The sequence below is a fragment of the Nannospalax galili genome, unplaced genomic scaffold (genome assembly GCF_000622305.1).
Source record: "Nannospalax galili isolate Female #2095 unplaced genomic scaffold, S.galili_v1.0 scaffold3, whole genome shotgun sequence".
NCBI classification, from domain to species: domain Eukaryota; kingdom Metazoa; phylum Chordata; class Mammalia; order Rodentia; family Spalacidae; genus Nannospalax; species Nannospalax galili.
In genome coordinates, this window is record NW_008351466.1 from 222,736 (window position 1) to 249,075 (window position 26,340).

General features: G+C 41.5%; 1 protein-coding gene across 1 annotated transcript in view; it reads left to right on the top strand.

Moving 5' to 3' along the window:
• Positions 1-6: 6 nt before the first annotated feature.
• LOC103746221 (nuclear RNA export factor 2-like) overlaps positions 7-26,340 on the top strand; it is a 30,737-nt gene continuing 4,403 nt past the window's right edge. The window contains exons 1-20 of the mRNA XM_017801991.2: positions 7-96; positions 2,213-2,310; positions 17,938-18,034; positions 18,306-18,459; positions 18,745-18,828; positions 18,930-19,034; positions 19,153-19,233; positions 19,362-19,431; positions 19,591-19,679; positions 19,801-19,908; positions 20,084-20,193; positions 22,341-22,377; positions 22,745-22,804; positions 22,892-22,947; positions 23,092-23,199; positions 23,274-23,332; positions 23,446-23,561; positions 23,644-23,686; positions 24,237-24,309; positions 24,786-24,968. Coding sequence (XP_017657480.2) covers positions 2,250-2,310; positions 17,938-18,034; positions 18,306-18,459; positions 18,745-18,828; positions 18,930-19,034; positions 19,153-19,233; positions 19,362-19,431; positions 19,591-19,679; positions 19,801-19,908; positions 20,084-20,193; positions 22,341-22,377; positions 22,745-22,804; positions 22,892-22,947; positions 23,092-23,199; positions 23,274-23,332; positions 23,446-23,561; positions 23,644-23,686; positions 24,237-24,309; positions 24,786-24,968 — 1,694 coding nt within the window. The 5' untranslated portion in view covers positions 7-96; positions 2,213-2,249. The remainder of the gene's footprint in view (positions 97-2,212; positions 2,311-17,937; positions 18,035-18,305; positions 18,460-18,744; positions 18,829-18,929; positions 19,035-19,152; positions 19,234-19,361; positions 19,432-19,590; positions 19,680-19,800; positions 19,909-20,083; positions 20,194-22,340; positions 22,378-22,744; positions 22,805-22,891; positions 22,948-23,091; positions 23,200-23,273; positions 23,333-23,445; positions 23,562-23,643; positions 23,687-24,236; positions 24,310-24,785; positions 24,969-26,340) is intronic.

Sequence of the window (26,340 nt, forward strand, 5' to 3'; positions counted from 1 at the left end):
CGTAAAGGAGAAAGCCGTTACCAAGGGCCAGTTAGTGTCCGGGAAAGCCAGCACTGTGGTAAAGCTGGCTTCAGGAAACAGTCATTATCAAGTAAAGTCAGTATCAAGAAGTAACTGTCAGAGAGAAAGCTGGGGGCGCGGGGATGGGGGTGGGAGGCAGGCTGGCATTGGGAAAAAGCGGCATTAGGGGAAAGCCTGCATCAGAAATGTAGGCATCAAGCCAGCGTTAGGGGAGAGCCTCCTCAGGAAGTCAGGGTCAGAGCGGAAAGCTGGTATCTGGAGAAAACAGGCGTCAAGGGAAATACAGCATGGGGGTGGGGGGATTGGGGTGAGGAGCTGGCGAAGATAGCAGAGGGAAGGCCAACATCAGAAAAGCTTGTGTTGGGGGAAGGCCACTTTCAGAAAGACAGTGTTGGGTGGCGGGAAGCTGGCATCGAGAAAGCCAGCGTCAGAAAAGCCAGCGTAGGGAAAGCTGGCGTCGGGGGTGTGGGGCTGGGGGAGAAACAGTCTTGATGAGAAAGCCTGCTGAGGGAAAGCCTGCGTTACAAAAACCTGTGCCACAAAAGCAGACATCTGGGTAAAGCCAGCGTCATAAAGCTTGCGTTGTGGAGAACGCCAGTAAAGGGAGGGGGGTACAGAATCAAGGGAAAGCCAGCGTTGGGGAAAGCCTGTGTCAGAAAAGCCGACGTTGTGGTAAAAGCGGGGTCAGAAAAGCCAGCATCCAGGGAAAGCCAACTTCCAGTAGGCAGTATTGGAGAGAAAGCTGGTGTCCGGCGGTGCGAAACTGCCGTTGGAGAAAGATGTGGTTCAGGAAAGCCTGCTGAGGGAAAGTCTGCGTCAGAAAAGTGGGTGTCAGAGGAAAGCCAGCGTGGGTAGGGGGGCTGGCTTCTGGAAAGCCAGCGTCAGGAAAATCAGTGTTATGGAAAGCCAGCGGTGGGGGTCGGGGGCTGGTGTTAGTGGAAAGCCGCCGGCGGAAAGAAAGCCAAAGCTGCCGTTGGGGAGAGCCAGTGCCAGGAAGTCAGTGTCCCAGGGAAAGCCAGCGTCAGGGGGAAAGCTGGCCAGCGAGGGGAATGCAGGTGTTAGTCAGTGTCCAGTGTCTGGGAAAGCCAGCTGCAGAGGAAAGCCAAGATCAGAAAGCCAGTGTAAGAGAAGGCCAGCGGCGGAAGGAAAATTGTCTGAAAGCCAACAGCTGGGAAGTCAGCAACCAGAAAGCCAGCTTTGGGAAAGCCATTGTCAGGAAGGGAAGCTTGTTGGGAAAGCTATCTCTGGGAAAACAGGAGCGGCGGGAGCAGGGTGGGGCAGAGGAATTCACGAATTTTTCAGAACTTTGAAAGCATCATGGGGGGAATACATCTCCCCTACCAAAATCTTAATTTTCCATATCCCCTCCTCCCTTTAGTCACTATACTTTCACACACACACACACACACACATACACACACACACACACACACACACACACACACACGTGTTAATTTAGATGCTGCGTAAGAGGAAACATGCTATTTGTCTGAGTTTTGACTTATTTTGCTTAACTTCTTAATGTTAGTTTCTATGGATTATTTCAAATCCAATCTTGATTTCTGCCTCCTATTTGATTCCATAAAAAGAGGGAGATCTTTAAAGGTATTGGATATGTCAGTAAAAATGTGAAAGTACTATCGTGTAAATGTAGAGTTTGTTTCTTCATATTTACTTGAAGTTCACTTGCTTTTCAAAGGGCATATGGAGTTCGGAACCCTAATCTCATTGTAATAGAGAAGCTGAATGTCTTGTAGTCAGTCCAACCATGTTTCTCTGCTCCTCCAATTTTCTAATCATCACTTCTTTCATGACCACTTGAAAATATTCCATTCCTTTATGTGGAAATAGTGACATTTTTAAAAATCATGTTAAGTAAAATTATATGTTAGTCATTTTGCAAAATAGTATTAAATGAATAAAATAAATGGCAGTGCTTACGTTTGTGGAGGTGAGAGGTATTCAAATACTGTATTAAAGCTTGGTGTGGTGGCCCTTGCCTGTAATCCCAGCAATCTTCAGGAAGAGGCAGGAGGATTTCTGAAAGCTTCGGGCAGCCCTGGTGCACACAGTGAATTCAAGGCTAAAATCAATAAGATATAAAAAATATGTTGCTAAAGGTTTAAACTACTATAGTTTGTGATATTTTATTAATTGCAGCTTTTTCAATCTTATTTTTCTCTTATCTCAGGCCTTGCAAGTTTGTTTTGCAAAATACTCATTCTGATATGTACCACCAACAAAAATATGCTCTACCATTACAGAAATATGGAAACTATTCTAATGAAGGTAACAGGATTTTTACATTGAAATTTATATTTTGCTAATATAGAACATGATAAAAGAGGAGTGCTTTCTCCAATTAAAAAAAATGCAGTATTTTTCCATCTAAGAAAAATACTTCCCAAAACCTAAGAAACCATCTTCAAGGTAATTAATGTGTCATACTTTGTCTCAAATTTAAATGTGAATGTAGTATTTTTGCACATAGAACTTTCCAAAACCTAAAAAAATAATGCCTCATACTCTTGTTTATAAAGAATAATAGTATGTATGTGTACTAATAATGGTAATCTATTCTTCCCTTTCAGAATTTTTTAATTTATTGTATCTCATGTTACCCATCAGTCTCTTGCCTGCTTGAAAATTTTCCACTTTTTCATTCATTCTTTTTGGTGTGTTTGTCATACTAGGAATTGAACACAAGCTCTTGCAAATGCTTGGCAAACAATCTACCATTGAGTTATATCACCAGTCTTTATTTTTTCCTTCTTTATGGAAACTCTCATTTGATAAGCATGTTTCCAGTATGATTCCAAAAAATAAGTACAAAAGCACAAGTTTCTTAAAAGTGTTACCTATAACAACAAATAAAATACCTAACTCTTGTAAGTTGGCTACATAAACATGTCAGTGTGAGCAGACACAAGGCCTGTTCTTTAACACAAAATTTCCACATTTTCTCAAAACCATTATAATAATTAAACTGTCATAATTATCATTCCTTCATGGCATAAGAGGCAGAGAGGAACCAGGATCACTGCATAGTGATGGTCAAATTAGCAGTCCTTTATTAATACCTGGTGATCAGTGAGGGGACTAATGCCCGAAAGAACTCTTGACCCTGAGGGGAGGAAGAGTGGCCATGAAAGGGTGGCAAAGGCATATTTGCTCTCTGTGAAGAAGTTCGCCTGTTTGTCCTTTCCCCAATGTAGAGCCTGGGTGAAAGCCATCAGATTACTCTTTTGTGTGAAGGTGTCCTGGCACAAGACTTGGGCACAAATGGCATCCTGTTAAGTGGTCATAGAGGCTCAGGCCTTCCGGGTCCCCTGTGTCATGAAACTGCTTCCATCCATGAATAAGTTGGTGTCTGCCTCATCTAAGTGTGTATCTTGGAGATCCGGGCAACTGGCCTTGGAGACATCCAGTAGATCATACTCAAGTAGGGTCACCTCCTGATTATTGTCAGGCATCAGCATTGCCAAGGTAAAGGTAAGACAGGGCTGATCAAGGAAGGAGAAGTCTCTGATGCTGAGTGGTTCAGGCATCTGGCATCAGCCATTCTCTACCCAGAAGAGTGTCTACATTGCATGGAGGGGGGTGTTAGTCTTGGCCCAAGGTAAACTTGTCAGACTCCTTCACCAGCAGGACAGTAGAGTGTAGACAGGAGGGCCCTCTTGAAGCTACTGGGTCTAGCTAGGCACTTGGATAAGTGTGCTATGGGCCTTTGCCAGGGTCCCCAAAGCTGAGTAAGCATGGCTTTTTCAATCCCCCAGTCTTCATGAATGAAAAGGTGGGCATCAGACAAGACCAGAGCCGGAGCTTCAGTTAGGGCCAAGCTTGTTGGAAAGCCTTGTTCCTCTATCTCTGTAGATTTTAAGCACTGGTCCCCAACAATTACTGAGCAGAGAGGTCTTGCTCAGCAGAGGGGTCCAAAGTTGGCAATATCCTGCTGCCTCCAGGAATTTGCATATCTGATTTTTTGTTCTGGAGCCAGAGGATCAAAAGGTGCCTGAAGAACCTCAGTGGTTTTGGCTTTGGGATGCACCCCTGATTCTCACTGTAGAAGAGTCCAGTGAAAAGTGTCCAATGATTGGGAGCAGCCAGGACCTGCAAGGGACTAACCAGGTTTACACTCATGTTGGGAATGTAAGTGGGAGGTGAAAGGAGGAGATGAAAAGACAAGAAAAAATTTAGGTTTCCAGGCCCTTTTGGTCCTGTGCATGTCATGAGGTCCAACTCAAGACCCTCAATCCCAGGTCCTGGATCTCCTGGCCATTGGTTGAAGTTAGGGGCAGTAGAGGCAGAGAGACCTTCAGCTCCTAGGAAAAAAAGAAGAGAGAAACCCAATGCAGCATACATGGGGGTGGGGGAAAGACAGTGGAACCCTCATTTCAAAGAAAGGTTTGTGTTGGGCATTTTTTCAAGGTACCTAGAGGTAGCAACAGAGCAGCCACAGGTCCTGCATGTCTCCTGTGGGGCCCTGACAGGGCTGGGGCTCAGGGCAGAAGGCAGATGAGGGAGGAGGGCCAAAGTTTGGTAGGGCACCTGCACATATTTATAGCATCTTGGGTAAGTAACACAGCACTAAGTAACTGGCACTGAGGGGAGATACCCCTGGACCTTCTTTCACAGTACAACTGGGGGTTGTTAGGGGTACTGATCTGCCTGCTGTAGACAAGGGTAACAGGAACCCTGGCAAGACAGAGAAGGTGATGGGCAAATGTCTTAGAATTTAGGGTACTGCCAGTACATGCAGGAGTCCACAGAACAGCCATAGTTTCACAGCAACTTTCAGTCAGAACCCAGGCCAGAACCCAAGGGACAAGTGCCCCCTGTAGACAGAAATGCAATAGCAATAGCTTTTGAACAATGATAGAATGAAGGATGAAAGACTTTGAAAATCACTGTATCCCACCAGTATTAGCAATTACTCAGTTTTTTTTCATTTTAATATTCCCCAGATCCATTTATGGGAAGTTCAAGGAGGACTGGGAAAACTGCCAGAATGGAAGGGAAGGGGCAGAAAGGGTGGTCTGAGGTCTGCCATGTAATCCATGGCTTTTCACGTGTATACCCAATCAGTCCTGATCAAGCCAGTAGGACTACAAGGTGAGAAAGTCTCTGACAAAGAACAGATGGAAGTATCCAACCCCCAAGATCAGAAGATGGGATAGATACAGGAAGGAAAAACAGCACTGTTTCATGCTTCACCTTCTAGCAAGGAGATTTATTTATAATCCTTTTAAAGTCCCATTACTATAAATCCGGGATGACACAGGAAATTAGTTCTCCCTCCCCTCTCCTTTAAGAATATAATCCTATTTTAAACAAACATTTTGCATCAAAGAATCGTATCTTTTTTTCTGATAAAGAAATCTAACCAAATTAAACCAAGCAAATAAAGTTCAAATTTTCTCTTCATAATTTACTATATATCCTCAAGTTGGACTTTACCTGTCTCCTTTTATATTCTGGTACAATCAGGCATTTTATTTTTTGGCAAAACTATTTTTTGCTTTTGAGACAGGATTAAAATTTAAAAACTTGAGGCTTTCCCCATACTCTATTCCATCCTTCTATACGAGGGTTAGTCCCAAATACACTAGTCTTACTATTCCTGCCTTCCCTGAGTTCCTGAGTAGCATATCTGATGATGGAGGTGGAGGATCAAATAGACATATTGAGCTGATTGAAAGTGAGTGGACTCCTTTTTTTCTTTCTAGTAATAAGGCAAAGTAGAACAGCATTTCCTTAAGAAGAGTCATCTAGAGATAAATGCCACCCCATGCCCTCAGAAGGGTGAAGAAAGGGGTACACGGAAGAGGGCCATAGAGAGTTCATCACCATCCTAACATCCAGGAACAGTATTTTCAAAGAAGAGAAATGAGTTTCAGACAGGGGAAATTCAGACTGATTGAAACCCATTCATTTTCCCCCTTCATTTTATCAGTACAGAAGGGGCAGAAGACAGGCTTCAGTGGGCAGCATCCTGGCTGTAAGCCTCAAGCTGTGTTCATCCCTTCTCCCCTTTCCCCATAGAAGAGGGCCTGGGGAGATGGGGGAGGAACTCAACCAGGGGTGGAAGATGGAAAGACTAGCTTTTCTTTGGGATGTATTAACTGACCATTAGGTTTCATCAACCCAAAGCTAAGAGTGTGTCACTCAAATTTTCTTTTTAAATAAGACCAGCAGACTGGGCAAGGTGGAGAAAAAGTGCCCCACAACAGCAGTGGCAGAAAAACCTCAGAGTAAAAGATTGCAGAAAACTTCAGAGAAAAAGGTTGCAGAAGAGAAAGAGCTGCTGAGAGGAGAGATGACAAGGCCGGGGCTACAGGGACAGGGGGAGAGGGAGTGTCCTGGGTGTGGGAGAGGGACAGAGAGAGAGGGAGAGAGAACAGAAACCTACAAAACAGCCTCAAGCCTGTGAGAACAGACAGCTGTTGTAAAGCTGCAGCAGGATGCAGAGACACAGAATTTACCAGACCTACTAATGTCCAAGGGCAGGCTAGTTTCCCAGTCTCCAACGAGAATTAGGGAGGAAGGAAAAACAAAAAGTCACAGGACAGCAGTTGAAAGAAACAAGGACATCCTCTCATTCCACAATAGACAAGACAAAAGACAAGACCCTCTGGATAGATGCTGTCCAGAGAACTTGCTTAATCCACATGTGCAATCACTCATTCAGTCATGTAATTATTCATGTACACAAAACAGATGTGAACAGAGACCAATGGTGCACCAAATTCTTTGCCAGACCTTTTCAGCCAACATCTTGGTAATAGAGAAAGGTCAAGAGAGGGTCTTCATCAAGATCACACTCCCGTTACTAAATACCAGACCAGACCAGAATGGAGCTCCAAACCAGAAATAACAGGACCAGGACTCGATCAGTTTTAGTTTGGGGATCATACAGCTGTCATTCTGGGACTGTCTGGCTCTGATGAGAGAATCCTGGGGCCCTGAAAGTTCTCAGAGGGCACCTCCCCTATAACAATTATTCAAGGTGAGAAGATCTAGAGCAAGACTGAGCCCCTGAGTGACAATCTCACTGGGGCCTCTGGACAAGAGGCAAAAAGGAAAGCCACATAGTGATAGTCGTATTAGAAGTCCTTTATTAATAGCTGATGGTCAAAGAGGAGGTAATGCCCAAAATAATTCTTGCCCCCCAGGGAAGGCAGAGTCAGGTTTACAAAGCTTCAAAAAAGCCAATAATCATACATTAGATCACCATAGTTACACAGGACCAGGAGCAGATCGGTTAACAAAGAGATTATCAGTTAAAAAAAAAAGTTTTGGTTAGTAAAAAGAAGTTTCTCAGAATTGGAGAGACAGTGGGCTCCATGGAGATGCAGGGATAGCTGGGTAGGAGGATTATTACGTGGCTACTTTTAAGTTTCCCAGAGTTATAGAAACAATGTACCCTCTGAAATTACAGGTGAAGCGTGCATGGAATGTTCTGGCTGGCTGGCTGCAGTTGATAAGCATAAAGGTGGAGTGCTTGGGCAGAAGCACAGGGTAAAGCAAAAGTCAGCTAGAACAAAATGGAGTCAATTCTGTTATTTCACATGGCAAATGCACATCATTCACTGGGTATGGAATGTTAGGACCTAAGTGATCCATTTTTTAAAAATATTTATTTTTATTTTAAATTATGTGCATATTGATACATGTGTATATGCACATGACTGCAGGTGTACATGGAAACCAAAGTATGAGACTTCTCAGGAGCTGGTGTTACAGGTGGTTGTAAGTCACCCAATTTTTCTGCTGGGAACTGAACTTGGGTCGCCTGGAAGAGCAGTTTGTGCTGTTAATTACTAAGGCATCTCTTCAGCCTGGACATGAGTAATTTCTATTGAAATGACTTAGGTACCCTAATTAATGGCAATGACACCATCTACAAAATGGTCTGTGACTGTATCAGAGGAGCAGAGAGCCCTAGAGGGTCTTAAACTAGCAAGGTGTTCTGGCCCAGTAGTAGCACATATGATTCATATTTATCCACTTAGTCACTTACAGGGCCCCAGTCAAATGAAGGTTATTAGACAGGACAGTTCAATCAGGTTAGTGCTTGGAACTGGAGAAAATGGAAACACTTGGCAAATAGTAGCACTGACTACTTCTAGATGAATGAATTAATGATATGGTTAAAATTACAATACCAAGATTTGAATCAAGATATGTCTGAGTTGAAAGTCAGTGTCCTTCCTCCTATAACACAGGATGGTGTCTTTGTCTTCAGTGAAATTCTGTGTTTGTGTGTGTGTGTGTGTGTGTGTGTGTGTCTGTCTGTCTGTCTGTCTCTGAGTCCGCCTGTGTGTATGAATGAATATATATACATATATATATATATATGTATATGTAGAAAGTTCCATTATTTGGGGATTCATTTCCCTCTTTCTTAGTCAACATCCCAATAGTTAAATTGAATAGACACTGATGTCATTATCAAAAACTCCAGCTATTGAGATAGTGGCATGGCTCAACTGATAAAGGTGCTTGACAGGCTGAGTTCAGTCTCTGGAACCAATGCTGTAGAAGGAGAGAACCGACTCCTGCAAATTGTCTTCTAACCTTCACACACAGTCCATGGTATATGCCAGTCCTCCCAAACCACCTCCCAACACAAATAAATAGATGTAATTAAAATTAATCAAAGCATTAACCATGCTAAGCCACAGATCTTTTCCAAACAAGAGACTGTGTTGGATATTTGAATATCCATTTATTCAAGGATAGGCGTTATAAAAATTCCAAGCAGGCAATAAAAGAAAAGACTGTCAGTTGATAGTCTATTTAAGAAAAATATATTTTCATGTCTTTCTATCTTGTCATGGAAGAATAACAAAAATAAGAACAGATATTAAATAAGACTAGTAACAGGTCATACAGATTTGAACAAAAACACTAAATGTCAATGTTTTAGAAACACAGAATAATGATAAAAATTCTGGCAATTCAGGTGGAGACAACTATAGTGAAGGTGAAGAAAACCATTTTTTGTTATTTTGGGTTTGTTTTTTTTTTTTTTTTTTTTTTTTTTGTCTTTTTTTTCGGAGCTGAGGACTGAAGCCAGAGCCTAGACCAAACCCTCTACCACTCAGCTACAGAGTCTGTAATGCCTGAAGTCACTGAAAAGATTAAAAACACATGGTATTGGGAAAAATGGATGCTGACAATGTAAAATTTCAGATTTAATAGATATATCCAAGGGGGCGGGGAAGAGCATAATCTTTCAAACCAGTAGGAAACTAAAACAGACCATGCAGAATAGCAAAGTTGTGCTTAATCCCAAGCAAATGCAGAAAGCTCGTTTAGCATTTTAAGAGAATTCAATGTAATTTTGATAGCCTAATGATTCTATTTTTTAGCATACAGAATAATGGGTTTATTATAACATTTTCATTAATGTAGATCATTATATTTTATTCATATTCATCCATAATTAAAGCCTCTTGTCCCATCTCCACCCTACACTAGACACCACTACTTTTACTTTCATGCCACCTATCTATGTGTTTGTTTATGTTTATGTCCTGCATATGAGAAAAAACATCCAATATTTGTCTCATATTTGTCTTTCTGGCTCCACCTTATTTCAGTTAGTATTATGGTCTCCAGTTCTATACACTTCCCTACAAATGACATAGTTTTGTTGTTTATGGCTAAATAAAACTCCATTTTGTACATATACCATATTTATTTTCTTCATTTATTCATTTGTTGGTATGTAGTCTGATTCCACATTTTGACTGTTGTGAATAGCACCATAGTATATATGATTTTGCAAGTATTTATGTGGTATGCCAATTGATATTCCTTTGGTTATATACCCAGAGGTGATATAACAGAATCATATGGAACCTCTATTTTTAGCTCTATGAGGAAACTACGTACTGATTTTCTTTTTACTTTTTTTTCCAGTCTTTTTGTGATAAAGTCTCCCTGTAGGTGCAGCTGGCCTGGATTCGCTAATGGAGACCAGGCTGGCCTTGAACTCACAGAGATCCGCCTGCCTCTGCTTCCCGAGTGCTGGGATTAAAGGCATGTGCCGCCACACCCAGCTTTCTTTTTACTTTTTTTGTAAATTTTCATTGAATTTTTGTGCATTTCACACAAAACATCTTAATCATCTTTATATCCCCTCCTCCATCTGCACCACGCCATATCCTCCCCACTGATTTCATGCATTCTGTCATATATATGTTAAGGGCTAGTCAACTTTGTGTACTCAGATGTCCCTCATACTGATTTTTACAGTAGCTGTACCAGTATACATTTCTACCAGCAGTATATAAAGGTTCCTTTTCCCTTCATTTTTATCACTTTTGTTGTCATTTTCTTTATGATAACCATTCTCAATGCGGTGATATATAATCTCAGAGCAGTTATAATTTGCATTTTCCCAAGACTAAGGATGTTGAACACATTTTTTCATATATTTATGAACCATTTGAATTTTCTCTGTTTTCTCTTTTTTAACATTTTATTTACTTATTTATTTATTATTTATTTATTTTTGTGTGTTTGCACATGTGGAAGTCAGAAGACTCCTTTAGAGAATCAGGGATCAAACACATATGGTGACAAGTGTCTTTACCTGCTGCTTTACCATCTCACTAGTCCCATTTTCCTATTTATTGATTGATTTCTTTTAAGTGTTTAATTTTGTTGGCTCTCTATATAGATTCTAAATATCAGTTCACTGGAAGATGCATAGATGTCAAAGACTTTCAGTCATTCTGAAAGTTGTCTCTTCGTTCTGCTCATTGTTTCCCTTGTTGTCCACAAGGAATTTCCTTAGATCCCAGTTGCCATTTATTGCAGTTACCACCTGGACTATTTTTATTTATTTATGTTTTCGCAGTCTTTGTCTATTTTTGAAGTGTTTGCCTTGTTTTCCAGTTCAGAGTATCAAGTCATATATTAAATAATATTTTAAATTAATTTCTACAGAGCAAGATATAGGGATCTAGTTTCATTCTTATACATATGGCTATCCAAATTCCTCAGTACAGCTAGTTGAAGAGGCTGTCTTTTCTGTAATGTATCCTTTTGGCACATGTCCAAAAAATAGGTGTTCATAGCTGTGTGGGGCTTATTTCTGGGTCCTCTGTTCTACTCCACTGGTATTTGTGTATCCTTTGTGCTAATACTATGCTGGTTTTGTTACTATCATTTTGTATTATAATTTGAAACTAGCTATTATACTATCTCAGCATTGTGCTCCCACCCCCTCCTTAGGATGCTTTGGGTCACTCCAGATTTTTTTTTCTTCCATATAAATTTTAGGATTCTTTTTCTAGTTGTTCAAAATGTTAGAATTATCATAGGGATTGTGTTGAATCTGTAGCTTGCTTTCAGTAATAGGGACATTTTCAAAATATTAATTCTTCTGCTCCATGAGTATAGGTTGTGTTTCTAACTTCTAGTGTTGTCTTCAGTTTCTTCATTTTCTTAAATTTATTGTTTGAGAATTTCAGACATGCATATGTGTATCAATCAAATCCACCTGCACTCACTCCCATCTAAGTCCTCCCATATCTTCCCCACCATTTTCCCCATTTGAGTTCCCTTACTGTTTTTTATTTACTTATTTTTGTTTATTTTATTTATTATTTTTATTTTATGTGTATGAGTGTATTGCTTGCATGTATGTAAGTGCACCCATGTCACGCAATACCCTTGAGGTCAGAAGAGGACATCAGATTCCAGTCTGGAACTGGAGTTACAGATGGTTGTCGGCAGCCATGTGGGTGCTGGGAACAGAACCTGGTCTTCTGCAAGATCAGCCAGTGCTCTTATCACTGAGTCATCTCTCCAGCCTCATCTTTTACTCTTTTTTTCCCCCTCGGGAAAGTGTTTTAATACAATTGCTTTATTTTTTATTGAACTTTTAAAATTTCATTCAACATTTCCCACTCAAATCCAGACCACTTCCTCCATCCATGCCTCCCCCCATCCCCCCACTGAACCCTATGCACTCTGCCATACATTCTGAGTCCTATTCTTTCAGATGTTTGTACCCAAATATCCTTCAGTGTAAATGTGTCCACTGGGGTCTAGTAAGCCAAAGTATGTAAGTCATTCTCTCCCTCACCCATAAGCAATCAGTCTCAAATAGTTCTCAGTCTAGTGCTGGCCTGCCACCTATTTCTCATCTCCCCTTTGGGCCCTTGTTTAATTGAACATGGGTACCACACTCAACGCCACTGTGGTCACAGGCTCACATGAGCAAGCCTCCAGTGGCCTGGAAGCCTCCTTATGTTCATGAACCAGCCCTGGCACTTAGGATCTTTCTTCTTCCTCTTCTGCAATGGTCCCTGAGCCACGGGTGAGTGAGTGAGGGTCCTTCCATATAGGAGTCCTATCCTATACTCTACAGTCTCTTATTCTCTAAAACTTGGCCAGTTGTGGCCTTCTGTGTGCCACTGAGCTATCTCCCCAGATCATACCTGGTTTTTAAAATATGGATTCTGGTAATCAAATTTAGCCCCTCACATTTGTAAGGCAAGTGCATTACTGAATGACCAACTTCCTCCTAGCTCCTTGGTTTGCAAGTACTCTATTGAAAATTTTTATGTACTCATCAGAAGAATTGGTTTATAATTTCATTTCTGGTGTGTTCTTATCTGGTGTTTCTTTAGTACGAGGCATTTTTTTCTCATGTAGCTTTAAATAATTTGTTCTGTAACTTTAATTTTTTAGGTATATTATGTTGTAGGGAGGTTCTTTGTTTGTCATGTCTATTTAAGGTACCCAAATGTCTTTTGTTCTTAGATTTCCATTTCTTTCCCTCAATTTAGGGAATTTTCTGTTATAATTTTATTGATTTTTCTATGCTTATAGTTTCTGCTTCAGTTACTTCTACCCCACAGATTCTTGCTATTGGTCTCTTGATCAGTTCCTAGAGTTCTTGAAAGTTATGGCAATTTTCTGTCTTCTTTTTTAAGTTTTAAAAATTTATTTATTTTTATTTTATGTGTACAAGTGTTTTGCCTGCATGTCTATAAGTGCATCCGTTTTGTGCAGTGTCCATGAAGGACAGAACAGAGCATCAAATCCCCTGGAACTGGAGTTATGGGCAGTTGTTAGCCACCATGTGGGTGCCTGGTTTCGAACCTGGATCCTCTGCAAGAACAGCCAGTGCTCATAACCACTGAGCCACCTCTCCAGGAGCTCTTTTCTTTAGTTTCCTTTACTGGTGACTGAATGTAAAAGTTCTGTAAACTTTTCTTTCATTCCTGATATTATTTCTTCTGCTGGATTTGGCATATTGGTGAAGTTTTCCATTGTATTTTTATTTCATTCATTGATATTTTCATTTTCAATATTTCTGAACATACTACTGGAAAAATGAACAGCAGACCCCAATTCTATCCAAAGGAATACTGACAATGGATTGCCGTAGATGAGGAACCGCTGATCCTCCTGGAGCAGGGACCTCTGGCTGACTGGATTTACCAGAAGGGCAGATGGGGGGAATAGATGGGGGTCCTGACAACACAGTGGACAGTGGCAGGGATGACAGAGTATGGAGGCTCTAGTGGGAGAGTAAGGCTGTCTATCTGACGAGTTTATATTCATACTCAGATGCCAAGGAACTCAGAAAGTAAGCGACTGTGACCAGTAATAGTCATATATATAGAGATTAGAAATGCATGTGAAAACGTCTCAATGTCAATTGCCTTAAAATGAATTTTTCTGTATGAAACTGTGTATTTTAACAACGAAGTGGAGATCTTTTTTAAACGTTAAAACCTCATTTAATTTTATGTCTTATAGAGTTTATAATGAGTAAAAGATTGTACGAGCATAATAATCCATCTGTAAACCTAAAAATGTACAGCCAATTTTGAAAGAGATGTACCCTAGCTCAGAAAAATGTTATTGAATAGGTTAATGCTGTTGTAATGAAATGCTTCTCTAATTTAAAAAAAAAATCTCAATTTCCTGACTGAGTTTCTAATTTATTTCATTGGCTTTCTTATCTGGTTCCTGAATTAACTTCCTAACTTCATTCATCTGCTTGCTTGTATCCTCTTTGAATTCATTTATCTTTTAGAACAATAATGTTACCTTGAATTTTCATGTTTCTTGCGTTTGTGTGCTATTATTTGTCATCTGTTGGAATGACTATCTGTGGATTCATTTGGGGCAAGGAAATTTGAAGAAGAAAAGAGAATCAAGACTAAATTTTACAAAGGGGGAAAGATGAGATGAATATTAGGAAGAGGAGGAAAAGGGAGCAAGAGAGTTTTAAAGGCTGAATACTGAAGAAAAATGTGCAAACAAAGCTAGATAAATGCAAAACAACTAAAAGTAATACCATAAAAACTTCTTAAAATACATTAAATTAGACTTTCGTATTCACACACACACACACACACACACACACACACACACAACTGGGCAAGTGTACTTAGAGCGGTATTGCTGCCAATTCCTTATTCCAGCATTGTCTTTCTTTTTTTCTGTACTTTTCTAGTGTTCTATCACCTTCTTTGTGATTTCTGATGCTCTTAGAATCTCTCTTTTGATTCCAATATACTCCTTGATCTTGTACTTAAGGGTTTAAAATAAACATGCAGGGGGGCAGGCGTGAGAGCACTTGGGAGGCACAGGCAGGATGAACTCTGAGCTCAAGGCCAGCCTGATCTACATAGTAAGTTGCAGGCCTGATAGGGCTTCAGAGAGAACCTGTCTCAAAAAGACAAAACAAAAACAAAAACAGGAAGGCTGAAGAGAGGGAAGAAAAAAAGTTTTGTTTGGTGTTTGTAATTGCTTACACATCCTTAAACTTCTCTGATAGAATATTAAAATATTTCTCTGCTTTTTCTAAAGAAACTGTGCCCTTCTTTTCTTAGAAAAAGTATTTTAATTATAAAATTTCCTTTACTGATTACTGTCCATTCAGCTTCTGAAATCTTACTTTGAGTATTAAGTGAATTCATGGTTTCCTGAAAGTTCTTAGTATTTGTTAGCATATGAGATTGTCTGTGCAATGAAGGATCAGATCTTTGGTCCTGCCTTTCTGCCAGTCTTTTCAGAAATCCTAAGTAGATAGCATATTTTCTCTAAGCCTATAGTCATCATTTCCAGTATTTGTGTACTTACTAGGTGGTGCCCAAGTCTTAATTTGCCTGGAATTTGTTATTTGTGGGTTGCCAATCTTTCAGTATTGGAGAACAATCCATCCCAGGTTAATTCTGAAGATGATTATTACATTGTTCAGGACAAAAAGATATAGTTACCTAAAGGAGTTTTTCCCTGGGGCTAGGTCCATATTCAGTAGGTCTGAGTCAGAGATTAAAAAATTCTGCCTCGTTCTGAGTACAGTCACCATAGATGGCCCAGCACGTCCACTAAACCCACCAAACTGTATCATACCATACTCTTGAGTCCACAGCCCACCAAGACCAGCAAAACCATGAGTTGTGACCAAGATTCATACTCCTATGAGCTGTTCATTGTTTAATTTGACTCATGGCCCTATAATCAGCCTGAATAACTGCTGCAAACAGCCCCAGGTGATGCTAGCTGGAAAATAATTCCATCAGATAGAGGCCGGGTCTTCTTGTGGCACTAGAGATGTTTCAGAGGCTTGAAAAGCACTCCGGCCTAGAAATGAGAGACATTAGCTTCTGTTCAGTATCAATAGTGGCCTGGTGATAACTATGCTACCCCAAATTAGGAGTCAGGTAGTGGAGGCTGTCCATTGGCCAAGGATAGTGCTAAACTGGATCACCTTTGAGTTTATGGCTGCAGTGGCCTGCAGTCTCAGTATATAAACAGCCGAGTGCTTCCCAGACCCAATTCTGGCTGACTCAGAAATTAAGAGCACTTACTGCTCAGTTCCCAGAACCATAATGGCAGCCCATAACCATTCATATCTCCAGTTTCAAGGGATCCAACATTGACTTCTGGCCTCAGTGGACACCAGGCATACATAAAGTTCACATATATACATGTGAGCAAATATTGATACACATAAAATAAAAATAAATAATCTTAAAAACTCAGGACTGTCCCGAAAGTGCCTAAGTGTCCACCTTGTGCTGGAGCAAGTTTAATGGCTCTTTACATGGTAAGTTTTGGTACTTGTATGCTGGCAGTGGCCCTAAGCAAGCTTTCATGCTGTTACCTACAGATCAGTTTCTGTACCCCTTCTGCCTCTAGATAGATGATGGAGAAGAGATAGTTGAGATAGCCCTGCTTTGTAGCTTAATACCATTCTCAAATCTCAAGATGGGAATAAATAGCTTTGTGGTAGGAGCTGTGGGGCTTTATCCAACAGTAGGTTTTGAGGAAACAGGCTTGATATAGTGCTTCAAGTGTAAGGTCTGAACTTAATTCTCTGTCTCCTCCAGTTATGAAACATCCCTCTCCATTCTGAGCTTCTTGGACTTTGAGGGAGAATGGTTATAGACGTTTTCCTCCTTGCCTTCTTCACTGCATCTTTTTTATTGTGCTATTACACTAAAGGCAAGCACTGTGGTCTCTCACCTAATTATTTTAACTTTTGTTCTAGTAGTTTTGTGCCTGAGTAATTGGTTTCATTTGTTGTGTCCATAGGAGTTTTCACTGCAAGATCTTTCTCAACTGCAGTCTTCCTCTTCCCCCTCAGAATTTCTTTTTCCTGATTGGAACAACTTATTCAGTTTTGGCTGGCTGCAACTCAACACACACCTGCCTTAGCCTTTCAGGTTTGGGGATTATAGACATATAACCCCTTCCTAGTTCAAAATGCCTTCTGAAAAGAAAAATAAATGGGTAGTTAGCCCTGATTCCTATTTTTTTTAACTTGTGAGGAATCTGAGATCAGAAGAAGCTGGGTGAATTGTGGAAAGTAATGCAGCTTTTTTTAATTACAGAGAAGATACTCTCATCTGATTATTGATAAGAACTTTTTCTGTTATACTGAATATTGGATCAGCAAGAATAGTGTACTGCCTTGCCAAATGCCTCACAAAACCACAGCTTACCTATAAGCATACCTTTATGCAAGTAAAGCATAACTACAAAAACATAACTGTTCTTTCAAACCACTCTTCTTCTTTCAACACTATATGGATATTCATTGTACGTAGTGATGCATTTCATAAACATTTTCTTTCAAGTATATCATATAGTTTGATCACGCTCTGCCCTGAAATCCCACAGAGTATGTTCCCTGACCATAATGGGAGTCAAACTAGAAATCAATGACAAGGATAACAGGAAAAATCTCTAAGCACTTGGAAATTGTGGTTAGAGCTTATCATCCTAGTCTGTGGTTCAGATCCTTGTTATAGAAGACCTGGATTTATAAAGAGTTGTCCCCTGGGTGGAAAACATTGTAGGGTCATAGAGAAGAAGCGTGCTCTGGATAGCTCAATCTGAGTGATATGGAAGGGAAGTGTGAAACTCAGAGACTGTTTAATAGACTATTGCATCAGTCCCTGCTGTCAATAAAGCTTGTACTTCACCAGCAAAGAAAGTACAACTTACTGACTATCCACAGAGACAGTTCAGTGGCTGACAGGATTTGGAAAGTGAGAGAAGTTACCTCCCAGATCTCTCTGTAGCTATTAGAAAATCCTGACAGAAGGCAAGGTTCAGATAGCTTCCTGGTAATTGACTGGTACGTAGTCTAATTTACATGCACAGACTTCCATGCTCATTACAAGTCTTGCTCCACTCTTTAAAATTTTCAACATGGTTGCTTCCTCTTGAAAACTATTCTGATGGTGCCAACTGTGAGATAAGGCTCTCTCATATCTGGACTGGCGGGAGTTTGATTTCTGAGGTTTGTGTGATTGGTTTTGTGGGCAAGTTAGCACTTTGCTTGCTACCGAACGGCTAGTTCATGAGGTGGTATGTGGTAAGCAGACTGTTGGTGTGTTTTTAAACTTGTATTCTTTCCAATTTCAGAATACTCCATGGATAACAGGAGAGTTTTTCAACAAAGGGGCAGAAATTATACCTGGCATAAATTTGACAGGAAGGACTATAATTTTGAGCATACTGGGTATGTGCTTCCACTTTTAATTCCAAGAAAATGATGGAAATATTGTAATAAGTGATATCCATGAGGACTCCTAAGTAACATAGTAAAAGTTACCAAGTAGCATGGTTTGTAGGAAGCCACTGGGACTGTGCAACTCTTTCACTCTGAAGAATGATAAGGGACGAATACTGGTTAGGCAGTCCTAATTGTTACCCTGGTGGTGTTAGTGAGAGGAAGGTTCATAGAAGACTATATAACATTTATAGACACCTTATTTCTTTCCCTTATGCAGAGCTCCTTATGCCGTGGGGCTCAATAAGAAGAAAAGAAGATGGAATGATGATGATAGAACCTTTCTTTCTGCGTGGGATGATAGAAAACACAAAGAGAGTAAAATGAGTTACAATGCTCAAAATGGAACCCGTGAGAGCTGGTTCAAGGTCACAGTGAGTGTCTGAACAAAGTCTGGATTACAGAGAATGTTCTGGAACCTGAAAGAAGAAAGATCATATTGAATACAATAAGTTGGTTGCCTGTAAAAGCACTAGGGCATGGATAGAGAGTGGATCCAGGAGATCTGTTCTTGGCACAAAAACAAGGAACCATGTTAGAGATCCTCTTCATAGTTCTTTGAAGCTAGATAGAGGGCCAGGAAATAGCACTTGATTAGGTCTGTCCTCCATCCTAATTCCATGTTGTCTCTCTTTCTTATTTCTTATTTGTAAATTTAGATTCCAAGTGGAAGAAACTATGACAAGACATGGCTAATGAATTCAATCATGAGCATCTGCAGTGTGCCCTTCACCCCCGTCGATGTAAGGGAGGATGGTGAACAGGGGGATGGAGGGTGAGATGCCTGGCTTAGCAGCAACTGTTGGCTCCTAACATGTTTGCTTCCACGTTTCCATGCCTGTAGTTCCACTATGACAAAAACCAGGCCCGGTTCTTTGTTCAGGATGCTAGCACTGCCTCTGCATTAAAGGACGCCAGCCTCAAGATTTGTGATGAGGAAAACCAAAAGGTGTGTGCTAGAGGCATTCTCTGTACCTAGTCCTGGTATGAGTGGGGATTAGCCAGGGGTTGGGCATCATCTTAGAAATTCGAGGTCTTGATACTTACTCTGCCTTTCTTTCTCACAGATAATTATCTTTGTCAGACCTTCTATTGTACCCTACTCTGTGAAGAGTTATTTCACACCAAAACAAATGGAACAGATAAAGGTAATGCAGACTCAAGGCATGTTGTGCATCCACTTCTCAGGCCCATTTCTTTTTCCCATCACTCCTAAATTCCTGAAACCATGTTCTCCAGAGCCTCAGAGCCACTCTCTCCATCTCTGTCTCTACAGTTGACCATGATGAAGCGGTATGATGTCTCCCAGAAATCTCTGGATCTCCGAAAGTTCCGCTTTGACCGAGGTATAACTGACTCAAGTGATTCTAGGACATGTAAAGGTAGATGGATCTTTTTGAGAGGAAAACATAATAAGGTGGAAACGTGGGGACGAGATTTGTCTGTACATCAGTACAAATGGACCTCTGACAGCCTTCTGATTCATTTTATTCCATTTTCTGAAGACTTGATGAGCTGTGATATTGACATGATGTTGAATCGGAGATGCTGCATGAATGCTACACTGCAGATTATTCAAAGCAATATCCCTGAGGTGAGGCCATAGACCAAGTATTATTATTTAAATACAGAGCTATAAAGGTTGGAATACAGGGAATATTGGTCTCCAAGGCAGAAGAATAGTAATCATAACTCTAACTCTTCCTCCCCACAAGCTGTTGTCCTTGAACTTGTGCAACAACAAACTGTACCAGCTGGATGGGCTGTCTGAGGTGGTAGAGAAGGCACCTCAAGTCAAGATCCTGAACCTCTCCAAAAATAAAGTGAGAAGGGGAAGCCAGATGAGATTTTGCTTAAGGGTGGGTTGAAGTACACACCAGGATGATGGTAGGAGGCAGGCAAAGGTACCAGTAGGTGAGGATGGGGGCTGTACTTTCTATGCCCCAGTGTCTCTTTTTCCTTGTAAAAGATTTACAAATTCTATCCCATCTTTCTTAGCTGAGGTCAGTCTCGGAGTTGGAGAAAGTGAAAGAACTGAAGCTGGAAGAGCTGTGGTTAGAAGGGAATCCCTTGTGCAGAACTTTCCAAAATGAATCTGCCTATGCAAGGTACATAATACCTACTAAGATCTTTTCCCTTCCATGGTCACTGTCTTAGATTTGTTTCCTACTGCTGTTATGAAAATACCCTGACAAAAACAGCATAAGGCAGAAAGGGTTTATTTAGCTCACAGCTGCAGGTTATAGTCTATCATTGCTGTAAGTCAAGGTGGCAGGAACTTGAAGCAACTGATCACTTCATATCCACAGTCAAGGGCAGAGAGCAGTGAATTAATGCATGCATGCAGAGCAGTGAATTAATGCATGCATGCTAGTGCTCAGCTCGCCATCTCCTTTTCATTCAGTCCAGGGCTCAGCCCATGAAATGGTGCTGCCCACATTCTAGTGGGTCTTCCTATTTCAATTAACCCAATAAAGAAACTCCCTTACGAGGCTGGAGAGATAGCTCACGGGTAAGAACACTGGCTGTTCTTATAGAAGACCTGCCTGGCTTTGAATCCCAACACCCACATGGTGCTAACTCCAATTCTAGGGGTCCAATGGCCTCTTCTGTCCTCTGCGGGCATTGAACAACATGGGTGCATGTACACACATGCAGGCAATGCACTCATATACATAAAATAAAAAAAATAAATAAAAACAAAAGAAACTCCCTCACAGACATGCCCACTAGCCAACTTAATGTAGACAATTCCTCACTGAGACTCCATTTCCAGGTTATTCTACATTGGGTCAAGTAATAATTAAAACTCACCATCACATTCACCATCACCCGCTGTTACCTTGAGCTACTCCTGTTGTTCACTTCTGCAAGACTAGGCACCTTTGATCCTCTGGGAGGAAAACAGGCCCTGCCTTCTCCTTGGTGTGCTCAGCTGTTCTTTCAGGCCACCTTTCCTTCTGACCTGCTCCTCTCTTTCACCTGATCTGGCCTGTCTTCACTTGCCTGAACGTCTGGATTACTCCAGGAAGGCATCCCATGACTAATTCCAGTGGCACCAGCCTTCCTCCCCTATCTGTTGTTATTCCTGAATTGTTCCCTCATTTGTCCCAGGCTTCCCTGGAGGCTGACCTGCCCAAGGCTGAGGGCTAAAGTTCTGGGTGATGCTGACATAGATATCACTTTGTGTGGAGCTCTACCCTCCCTGAGGGTGGTGGAGAGACCTGGGTTCCCTGGATCAAAAATCCAGAAGTGAAACACCACCAGGGAGTAGAGGGCTTCTTGGAACAGGAGGGGTAGGCAGAGGGCAGACAAGGTTGAAGAGACCGAATGACAAGTCTCCCAGTGGCCTACATCCTTCTCTACCTACTTACCAATTCATCATCCTCCTGCTTGATATTTAAGAAGATCCATGTGTAGCTTGAGACAAACAAATTAATTCCTTGGACAAAATTCCCAGACTCAGCTAGGCACAGATGCACAGAAACGTTCAGGAGAGTACAAAGTGACCATAAGAGATGGTCACATGCCTCTATCCCATGCTGTGCTAGAGAGTTGCCTTTCACTTCTTCTGCTTCTGGGAATAGCTTCTGCTCCCAAGGAGGCTCACTGTCCTCAGACTCAACCAAGCAGGGAGAATGATATGAGCCTGCATTTAGTGGGACCCAGCCCTATAAAGCGCATGCTTCCATTCCTACTTTGGTCCCAGAAGCAGTCAGAGGCAGGTGAAGGAAAGGGCAGCAACAAGGGAACCTTTTTCTTCTCTATTACTCCTGAGCTAGACAGAGCATCACCCATCCCCTTTTTGTTGTTTTGTCTTTCTGCTTTGTCTCTACTACACTATGACTTTCACACACATTTTTTCATTCCCTTTCTGTTGCCATCATCCTGCTGTCTTCTTCCTGCTTCCTGAGTCCTGACTCCTTAACTTCCTTGTCTCAGCATCCTACAGAATGCTTGACACCTAGGAAGGCGGTAGAGAGTTGGACCCCCTACTCAATGCCCTGCTTCCTATAGAGCCTTCTGTGAAGACTCTGAGGAATGGAATGGAGGAAGGGAGGAGAAAGAAGCCCTGGAGACTGGGTCCCCAGTGTGGCCTTTCGTGGTTCTGGAGAACTACTGGGGCTGGTGAAGTGTGGATGAAACTAATCAAGGAGGAAGAGAGGGAGGGGAACAAGAGAAAGCCCCAGTGGGGAGAAATGCTGTCCAAATGTGAACTGCTAATCACTTCTAAGAGCTTTTGGTTTTTGAACAGTGCCATCCGAGACCAGTTCCCCACATTGATACGCCTGGTAAGTTCCTATCTTTATCATTGTCTCCTCTTCCTCACATAAATGACCTTCACATCTGCCCTAGTACTCTTCGTATTGCATATAGATTACATGTTTCCATCAAACCATCATCCATTTTAAATGACATGGATTCCTGGAAAAGACATCACTATTATCCCTGGACAAGTGTTCATAAGACACAGACACACAGAGGTTACATATAATATTTTCAAGACACTGTCAAACAGAACCTCATCTGTGTCACCTCAGATATTTCCAGGGCCACTTAAAACTCCATCTCTGACCCGTATTTCCCCTTTGGTCTCTTCATCATCTTGGACACCCAGTGTCTTGCTCTGCACTGCTAACCCTCTCTTCCTTTCCTCAGGATGGCAAAGAGTTACTATCACAAACTGTAATGAACAATGAAAACCCCCAATTAAGAAAGGTGAGAAAGAATGACCTAGAGAGATCTGTGGTGTTACAAAGGAGACTGTATTAGATACATAGTCTGAAATGACTGTCTATATTCTAGGAAAGCTATAAAGAACCTGAGATCATAAGGGATCTAGTTGTACAATTCCTGAAGGAGTAAGTACCCATTTGGACCCTGAGAGGGGGAGGCTTGAACCAGGCTGGAGCACCTTAGCACAGGTTTGCCTGTAGGAGTTTTCAGGTCTCATTTGGAATTCAGACCACAGAGATAGCCTGTCCCTTTCTTTTGTCCCTCTCCAGATACTACTCGATTTATGACAGTGGAGATCGACATGGTCTCCTCTCTGCTTACCATGATGAGGCCTGCTTCTCCCTGACCATTCCTTTCAACTCTTGTGACTCAGACCTGTAAGTATCACAGCTCGAGCTCTGTTCTGGAATACTGCCTGAACCACCATGTCTTGTCCCCCTTTTTCTCCTAGGAGCAACTTGGAAGAATACTTCAAGCATAACAGAGATTTAATAAAGTTAAAAGACTCATGTAAGTGTGTGATATTGAAGACTGGGCAGGGTAAGGGATAAAAGGGACAATTATAGAGGTCAAAGACCTGGTTGTGTCATTGCCCTGGTGTTCGTTTCTTCACTTCTCTGTAGATACTCGAATGAAGTTACTGAAGCACACGAACCGTGCCATCGTGGATTCCCTTAGCACATTGCCCAAAACTCAGCATGATTTCTACTCCTTCTGGGTGGACATGTCTTTGTGCACGGTGAGCACCTGGTCTGCCTGTAGGGCATGCCCAGAAAGCTGAATGTATGTAAGATCCTGAGCTTGTGCCTCTTCCCTTTCAGGAAGTAATGCTATGTTTTTCTGTGAATGGGGTATTCAAGGAAGGTGAGTGTCTGTAGAATCCCCTCTCCAGATCTACTACTCCCTCCCCTGGATGTACACCCTGTAATTATTCTCTCAACTGTGCCTTCTCTTGCTATCTTACCCTGTGTTCTCCTGCCTACAAACTAATCTATTTTGACTCAGGTCTGTGTCTGTGTCCCCACAGCTCACCCGTAATGGACACAGGCTATGGAGTTAATTGGCTCTCATTCCAATTTCTTACTCTGTCTCTTTGTGCTCCTTAACCTCTCCATTTCTCTATTTGCGAAATGGGAGTAATTAACTCATCTCTGTGACAGATGTGAAACAGAGAACAAGCAAACACTGAAAGTGATTTTTCACAGGGTTCAAAAATGTGTTAGGGGATCCCCTTACTGGAAGTGGACTATTCCTATTTTTTGTCTTCCAAATTCCTGCAACACCCTCTTGACTCCAAGCTAACAACTGTCTGATCCTGGGTCCCTTCATCAAAGATCCTGGCTGTGAATTGCTGCATGCGTGTGTAAAGTGTGTGCAATTTTAAGAAGGTATTGTTTTTTCCTTGTCCTTGAAGTGGAAGGAAAATATCAGGGATGTGTCCGTGCCTTCACGAGAACCTTCGTCACCGTCCCTAAAAGCAGTTCAAGGTCAGTGCTGTGTTGTACATGGGAACTCACATCCCAGCTTGCATCCAGCAGTGTGACAATGTGATAGTGCAGTTCTTGGGGGTTATTCTCAAGATTGTGGAAGGCCAACAGGTAAACAAGCAGTTTAGCCTGTCAGTTAAGCATGTAGACCGTAGGATCAGAATACTAGATTCTTTCCTGATGAGATCCTCAAATGTACTGTGACACTGGTCAAGATGCATGGCTTAACTCTGACTCAGGGTCTTTCTCTATTGTGTAGTGTAAAATTGGGGTAAAATTCACAAATCTAGTCAAGCTGGTAGATAGTCTTTCCAGAGGGGGACTTTGTAGGATAGGCAAAGTGAACCAGACAAGGAAGTTGGTATATGGGAAGCCAGGCACAGTTGGAATATGGAAAGCATCTGGCTACTGATTGGCAGTTAGTGTAGTGTTGGCTTTAGTAATGTATGCTGACTGAGGGTCCATTTTTCCTCCAGTATGTACATCATTAATGATAAGATGATTTTGAGGAATTCCAGTCCTAGAGAGATCCAGAAACCGTTCATCCCATTGCCCACAGTCTCCCCTTCTCTCCCCAAGTCTACACTCTCTGAAAAGCATCAGGAAATGGTGAAGTCTTTCTCTGAACAGTCTGGGATGAAACTTGAGTATTCTCAAAAGTGAGTATTGGGTATGCACAGAAATGGAATAGAAAAGAAGGTAAGTGAATAATGGTGACTTTCAGGTGACATGAAAAAAATTCTGTACTTTACTTCCCTTACCCAAAGTGGGTGCATGAAAGTTTGTCCTAATTTGTACTAATAGTTCTAAAGATTAAAACACTGTAATATTCATGTGGCATATCTTGTGTGTGAAAAATCTTAGGAATCCACTAAAAAACTATTCAAAGTGAAAAACAAATCAAGTTTTCAGGATATAAATTTCATATAAAATATTGTATTTCTGTGTACTAGTATTGAACAATGCAAAAATGATATTAAGAAAACAGTTTATTTATCGAAGCATAAAACAAAATAAATAATGAAAAGCAATTGAGAGATTGGGAAGCAGATTACTATGACAGTTGAATAAAAAGTTTCCCAGCAATATCTCTTCATAGATACAGTTGAACAGTATTCTGCCTCAGGAAAACAGCTCAGGCTATCAGGTGACAGACCACGGTGCCTGTTTTTAATATAACAAAATGATTGAAGAGAGGGGGGGAAAGGGTTGTCCATGCCACCCATATAACTACATCACTTGGAGGAGGGGGAGTCCAAGCCTGATTCAGCAAAACCCAGTGCTGGGCAGAGCCCCACACTTCCTAACACCATGTCAGTATATCATGACTGAGGTGCATTAGTGCAGGAGACAGAAACACTGCTATTATCACCCTTCTTCCAGCCTGCAGTGACAGAGTGACAGGGATCTACACGCTCAGAAGCAGAGCATGAAAGTTGTTCAGCGCCAGGCCCAACATGGGGCAACCAACTTCACAGTAGAAACTGAAAGGCTTACACATAGGACAGAGCTCTCTGAGGGAACTTATAAATTGGCTCTGCCATCAAATGGAGACCTATACTGTGGAACAGACCCAAATTTGACAACATAAGTTTCAGCCATGGAGTAGTAAGGCTAGGAACACTTTCCAAGTACCAAGACAATACAAACAAGTATCTGAGGCTCTGAGACTAGCAGGTTAGCACTAGCCTTGATCAACAAGGGCCTGTTTCTTTATTCATCACTCAATCTTAGGCAACACAGTTATTACCAGGCCAGTGCTCATAGAAAGAATTCTTTATCAGCTGAGGTTCCAGGCAGAGAGTTGCACCACAGTAAGACACACTTATGCTTCAACCTTTATTACCACAAACTGTGGTAGGGGCTTCAACATGTCCTTTAGACTGTGCAGGGCCTTGTAACTGTTAGGCTCAGGCAGATCCCAGCTCAGCATCAGCCTAGGCAGCCTATGTAGTTTCTTCCCTGACACTATCCCAACCTCAAACAGCAATGTGGTATAAATGAGACTCCATTCATTTCAGGGTAAGCCAA